At 38.2% G+C, this 6,510-nt stretch overlaps 1 protein-coding gene across 1 annotated transcript; it reads right to left on the reverse strand.

Annotated features, from left to right (window-relative positions):
• Positions 1 to 327: 327 nt before the first annotated feature.
• Positions 328 to 4,675, reverse strand: IFNG (interferon gamma). Its single transcript, XM_008632801.2, has 4 exons — positions 4,480 to 4,675; positions 2,458 to 2,526; positions 1,930 to 2,109; positions 328 to 1,261 (listed from the first exon to the last, which is right to left on the reverse strand). Exons 1-4 carry the CDS (start codon positions 4,600 to 4,602, stop codon positions 1,136 to 1,138), a joined length of 498 nt encoding a protein of 165 aa, XP_008631023.1. The 5' UTR covers positions 4,603 to 4,675; the 3' UTR covers positions 328 to 1,135.
• Between the last annotated feature and the right edge of the window lie 1,835 nt (positions 4,676 to 6,510).

Here is a 6,510-nt window from a genome sequence, read left to right on the forward strand (position 1 = left end):
GAGCTCAGTCCGGGCTCCATAACTTTGACATGCAGAGAAATTTGAGAGTGTTTTTTCTCTTAAACCAGAGCATTAACAAATTTCAAATGAGCAGTGCCTTCTCACAAGCAAAATGTTTTCTCAAACAGATACAAGAAAAACTTGGGAATTTTAGACTCTTCTGCCATATTCCTTTAAAGACATAATCCTTTCCTAAGTCTTGGACAGGCAGGAGGAAAATATGTTTTATGTGCCTGGGCAAAATTAGCGTTTTACTTTTCACAGAGATGATGATGAATAAACATGAAAACATGCTTTTAAAAATTATTTATTTATTTAATATTCCAATTTCAAAAAGTCTCCATTGAAAAATCCAAAGTTTTTAATAATATTCCAGTGCAAAAATATAGTCCACGAGATAAAAACTTCCATACTATTACCTCCAAATAAATAAAATTACAACACACACATTTGAATGGTTCAGTACAAAAAAAACCCAACAGAAATTTTAAAAATCTGAGAGTTTAAGTTAAGTCAGTGCAATACAGTTAGTCACATTCTCTTGAGATATTAAGTAGACTGCCCTCCTGGTAACTTCAGTGCATAATAATAATAGTAATAATAATAGTAACCAGCAATTAATCATCAATCCTCTAATTCAGAAATGTGCTTCAACATTTGCTTATCTTTAAGCATGTCTACTTGCTTGATTTGGATTTATATATGTTTAGTAGTAAACAGGCATAAATATGTTTTCCTGAATAGAGTAACTTCCCTGTACTGGTGCTTGTATCTCCATGCCAAATAGATGAGACTTATCTTATAACATCCCTCTCTCAAGACAGCACCAGATGGAAAGCTGGGTACCATACCGTGTCATTTGAAGTTTTCCAGATGGAAACTGGATAAACATTGCTTCATTCTGTATTTTCAGGTCAACAAACATATAACAAATAGACAGGATTTTAAGACAAAGTCATCTCTTACATAATATTAGGGAGTATAAATACTTTGATTAGTATTTCTTTATAAATAATTATTTAAGACACTTAAATATTAATAAATAAATGTATAAAAATCAATAGAAAGATTGAAACAAAAAATTCTTGTCACAACAAGATTTGCGCAGTAGCTCAGTACAAAAGATAAGATGGCATTAGCATTTGCACAGCCTCTGAAACTGCCTTCTTTTTCTTTTGTGGGAACTTGAGGTATCCCCCAGTTTTTGTAGGACACTGAACAGCTCATTCACAGCCTTGCGCTGAATTTTCAAGTCACTCATCTGTAATAAGGAAGAAACAAATGGAATAAAAGTCACGCCAAGAGCTATAATTGTTTACTGATCACAGCCTGCAGGATACCCTGCTACCAGGGTAAACCAGAAGGATATCTGCAATTTTCAATTCCCTGCTGCCTAATTCCCACAACAAAGAGATATTTTGTCACAGATTTTTGTTTTCCACTTTCTGTGCTACTTTGCAACCTGCCACAGACCAGCCATATTCTGTGAAACAGAACTACCCTGTAGTTAAAAGCAGCTGATTCCGCTGGGGCATTGTCTGCAGACCCCTGTGGAGGTTGGTGGCTTGTGCCATTGGCACATGCACCACGAGCCAAGGGCTCCCACAGCCACAGAGCATTCCATAGCCAGGCACAACTTCCCCAGCCATTTCTATGCCACAAACGGCTGTGTCAGTAGCAGCTCTGGTGTACAGACTGTGTGACAGTGCTGCCAGCACCTCTGTGCCACATTACAGCAAGACTCAGCACTACCCCACACCGTAGACCTGCAGCAGCCCCTGCAGCCGGAAATGTTTGGTTTTCCAGCATGAACTGAGCTAGACAGGGATTACCATATAGGTTACTGAAGTGTTATTGGCTTGAATCACACTCAAATCACAACTGGAAAATATAACATCATGGGCTTTGGAGGCAAAGGAAGAACCTTACCTGAAGTTTTGTCAGGTCTTTGAGATCTTCTATCTTCTTTGAGCCATCAGAAAGGCTTTCTTTCAGAGTATGGAGCTCCTCAGATATGTTCCTCACATGAGCCTTTGACCTGTCAGTGTTTTCAAGCATTTTCAAGTACATGGAAATAATCTGACTCAGGATGATCCTTTTTTCATTTCTCTGTTGAAAAATATAATCAAAAAGAAAGGTCTCTGAGTGCTTTTCCCTGATCAGCAGGGAAAGGAAGGAAGATAAAACACAACATACAGGTGTTCTCTGCCACTTGAAACAAGATAATAAAGATGATGTTGCAACCCATCTCCCAGGCTTGGCTGTACCTCAGGGTCAGTTCATGGTGCAGCATAAAGCTTTTTTGTGGAGATTTTTGTCTCCTTTCCAAGCTACCAAAGAGAACCCTGCTCATGTTCATTCTACTGCAGCTAATTACGCTAGTTCTAGGAGCTGCTTAGTACCAAAGGTGCCCTTAAAAGCGCCTGAGATGCTTCATCATATCTGGTTCTGACTCACCTCTGTCCAGCCTGATAGCTTCTCTGTAAAAATAGGTCCACCATCAGCTACATCAGAATGACTCGAGTTCTGCAAAAAAGAACAAACATATCTATTACACAAACAATATTTATCACAAAGCAAATTTGTGTCCTTTATTCAAATGAGCAGCAAAATTCAGATTTTTGCACATCTGGCCTATAGCTATCACAATGCTTTCAGTTCTCTCACCACCAAATCCCATTGCTTGGCTGCCTGGTATCAGAAGTGGTATTAGTCCACTTTTCAATGCCTTCTCCTGCTACAACTCATCTGAATAGACATGTTTAGCATATCTATTTTCCCAAATGCTCCCTGTAAATTTTGCTATTGACAGATGAAGATACAAGCTCATAAGCACAGCAACTGGCTGGAAAATCATTAGGTCTGATCTTGGCATGTTTTCTGGTAAATCAAAGTCCAGCAGTTTGTAATCTGTGACCTTAAATTCATACAGTCTCAGTAAAATCTCATGTGGAACACGAATGAACTGGTTTTACTATAAAACTATAATTTGCAGAACTGGAGAATATCCCAGCAGCCCACAGTCAGGCATGGGGATATGCAAGATTAGTGGGCTAATCTGAGAGGCTCACAGGGACAGAGTTTAACCATCACATGTTGGCAACTGGTTCTAGGAAACAAAGAGCAATACAACTCTCCTACCAAGGAAAGACTAATTGAATCATTTCCTCTTCTGTGTGTCTTTTTTTCCTTTTTGTATACAACAGTGACTGTTTCCTTCTTTTGCCTGCTCAGTAATTTAAATACAGTAAGTGCAAAGGGAAAACTTGCAGTCTGACAGAAACCTCCTAGGCTGATCGACTCCCTGTGCTGAGCATGCTACCAAACTGATTTTTTCTACTTTTGAAAGGTGGGAAGCACCTGCTGTGCAGCAAATTTTTAATGTCAGTGCAAAAAGCTCACCATGGCTCAGGATCTCTTCAACAGAATTATATATATTCTAGTAAAACTGTCTCTGATCTATACTAATGACAAATTTAAGATATAATGCCAATTTTCCAGCCAGTTTCCTGCAAACATTGAAGTATCACGCTAGTCTTTACCACTTCAGGGTGATTATCTGACTACTGAATTTCAACTGTCATTTGCACAAAATTATGATGAAATCATGGAAAAATCAGAGCTGAAAATATGAGCAAACCATTGCGGTTTTTTTCCATGCATTTAGAGGGAAAAAAACCTCAACAGAAATGTATTGAAAATAAAAGCTGTTAATTAAAAGTGACTCTATTGTAGATCTGGCACCTCTGTGACTAATCCCTGCTGAATTCAGCTGTGTACTACTTTAATGCCTCCCAGATGGAGATTGGTAAATTAACACTACAGTTATCAAATCACCAAAATTCTATTTGACAAGAAAGAATATCGTGCCAGATTACATTCCCATGCCAGATCACAGTCTCACATGTGGAAGTAAAATGACTGGAGGATGCAAAAGAATAAGAAGTAGGAATCACCTTTGAGCAACACACTACTACAACTTAAAATAAGTAGCAAATGCATTTGTTAAAACAAATGTTCATTTCCAATTTTTTTATATTGCTAACTAGTACTCAATCTCCCATTAACATTGCTAACATAAAATTCAAAAAGTCAGTAAATTACATCTAGTCAGAACTGAATAAAGATTCATATATTCACCATAAATTGCATTAAGATTTCTTGTTACAAAGTATTCCATGTAATTAAGGCTGAATTGACATAGGAGAAACTGTTGTGAAAGAAAGAACATCCCTGAAATAAATGCAAATTACTACAATAGATATGACTATTGCAAAACTGAATCAGGTTAATGAAAGAGCTTAGTAAAACAAAAGAAATTATCCATATTCTTGTAAAAAAAAATGCATGATCAAAAAATTAGTTCCATGATTACCCTCTATTGGTACATATTGAGTAGGTCAAGCAGTGCTCAAGTTTGCTCTGTATGTAAAGCACAAGCAGCAGGAGAAGAGAAATGCAGTAGAAGACTATACTTACAAAATCAGCTTTCAGTTTGTCTATATCATTTTGAAGCTGAAGAAGATGCAATCTATTTTCAACATGTCCAAAAGAAACCATGATGATAGACAGAACAAACAAGCTGTAGATTTGGAAAGCCATTTTCTTGGTGATGGTTCAGTTAAACTGCTCAGATAAGTTCTGGGAGAACAGGTCTAAGAGCAGAGAGCTTCAACTTCTAATAGTTAAATCTTCTATTAGAAGCAAGCAGACGACAGAACTTCATCAGCCTCTCAGTGGTATTTATACCTGGTCTTGAAATTTTTTTATTTCGTCATCACAGGCTGTGTATATTTAGACAAGATAGTGTTAGATAAGAACCCTTCATTTTTTTGGCTAATCAAGGGAATCCCTCGAAAGCGTCTTTGTTAAAGCATGGTCCTGGAAAAATCTTCAGTGGTTCATCAATGGGTAACATTTACGTGGCAGATTCTGAAGTTTCTTTTACACGTGGTTGGGGAAAAGGGGGAAATTACAATACCAGTCGAGGAGTATGCATTGTGGCTCAAACCTGTTCTTACATACCCTCTGAAAAAAAAATCTTATCTTGTGGTTAAAGGGTCAGTGCAACAGTCAACTCATTTCTGGTATTCTTTTAAAGTAACCACTGACTTTGCCATGGCGTTCTATACAGACACTTAGAGATTAAAACATTCTTTCTACTGCTATCCTTTTGTGAAACATTTTGCATCCTTTCCATGGTCTAAACTGCACTTCTGCTGCTTTTGCATTCTTCACCTCCAGATTCAGAATAGGACAAACAAGGTTCCAGCACGAATGCAATGATGTATCATATTAAATTCCTCTATGGTTGTCTACTATCTGAGGGAGCAGAGTATTTAGTACTTAAGACACTAATTTCTGCTTGGCAATGATTAAAATTCCCCAGTGCCATTTCATTTGCACTAATGTATGTAGAATATGAAAACAGAAGGACATGGGTGAAAACAAGCCCCATTGAAGAAGACAGACAGGGTGGTCTCCGAGTGCATACAGAATCCTGAAACAATGGTATTGAGGATACCTGGGGAAAATGTTTTTGTATAGGAACTAAACTCTGCTTTGATGGATATTATGGGAAAAGAGTCTTATAAAGAGTCTTATAAAGAAATCAGATCATTTTAAGCTGCAGTACATGAATAGAGTGCAGGTAGGAGCCTACAAGGGAAAGAAAGAAAGAAGGGGCCCATAGGGAAAAGAGAAGAGAGAGAATCAGGAAGAGGGCACTCATGGGCTCAGTTCACACAGGCTGCAATGGAAGATGTCTGTAGCTCATCAGAAACAGATGAAAATTAAAGTGGTCCCCAACAGGTAAGATTAGAACTCTCCATCTCAGCCGCACATGACTATTTGGATATTCCTTAGAAGAAACTCTTCCTTTCCCCAGCAGCTCCTTCCAGCTCAGCTAATGACCTCTATTGCCATCAAGTCTTTTTCATTTGCTGCTTGAAAGAGGACCTCCACCTGTGGAATAGACCTACACTACTACTACCAGGGAAATCGTCAGTTTTCAGGGAAAAGAACCAGATTTCACCAACAATGGCAGGCTCAAAAGCTGCATGTCAGAACTCTCTGGTAACAGCAGCCCAGACAGATGGGACACATCTCACAACAGACATGGTACTGCACAACAATTAGCGCTGTAATCTGCTTGAGGTAGTAACACTATGCAACGCACATCTTGGTTTTAGTTTAAGAAGTTAAAATTGGTTAAGCAATAACTTAATTGCTGTAAGTGTTGACACGAAGGTAAGGTTATAGTGCTATTGAAGGATGCTTCAAAGCACTGTAAACAAATGCAAAGTTAACATGCCCACCCATGGTAGAAAGGTTGTACTAGATGATCTTCAAAAGTCCCTTCCAACTCAAACCATTTTTATTCTGTGATTCTGTGCTGGAAATTAGAATCATAGAATCATTTCCTTTGAAAAAGGCCCTTAAGGTCATAGAGTGCAACCGCTAACCAAGCACTACTGAGTCCACCACTAAACCATGTTCCCAAGAGCCACA

Source organism: Corvus brachyrhynchos, unplaced genomic scaffold (genome assembly GCF_000691975.1).
Source record: "Corvus brachyrhynchos isolate BGI_N302 unplaced genomic scaffold, ASM69197v1 scaffold32, whole genome shotgun sequence".
NCBI lineage: Eukaryota > Metazoa > Chordata > Aves > Passeriformes > Corvidae > Corvus > Corvus brachyrhynchos.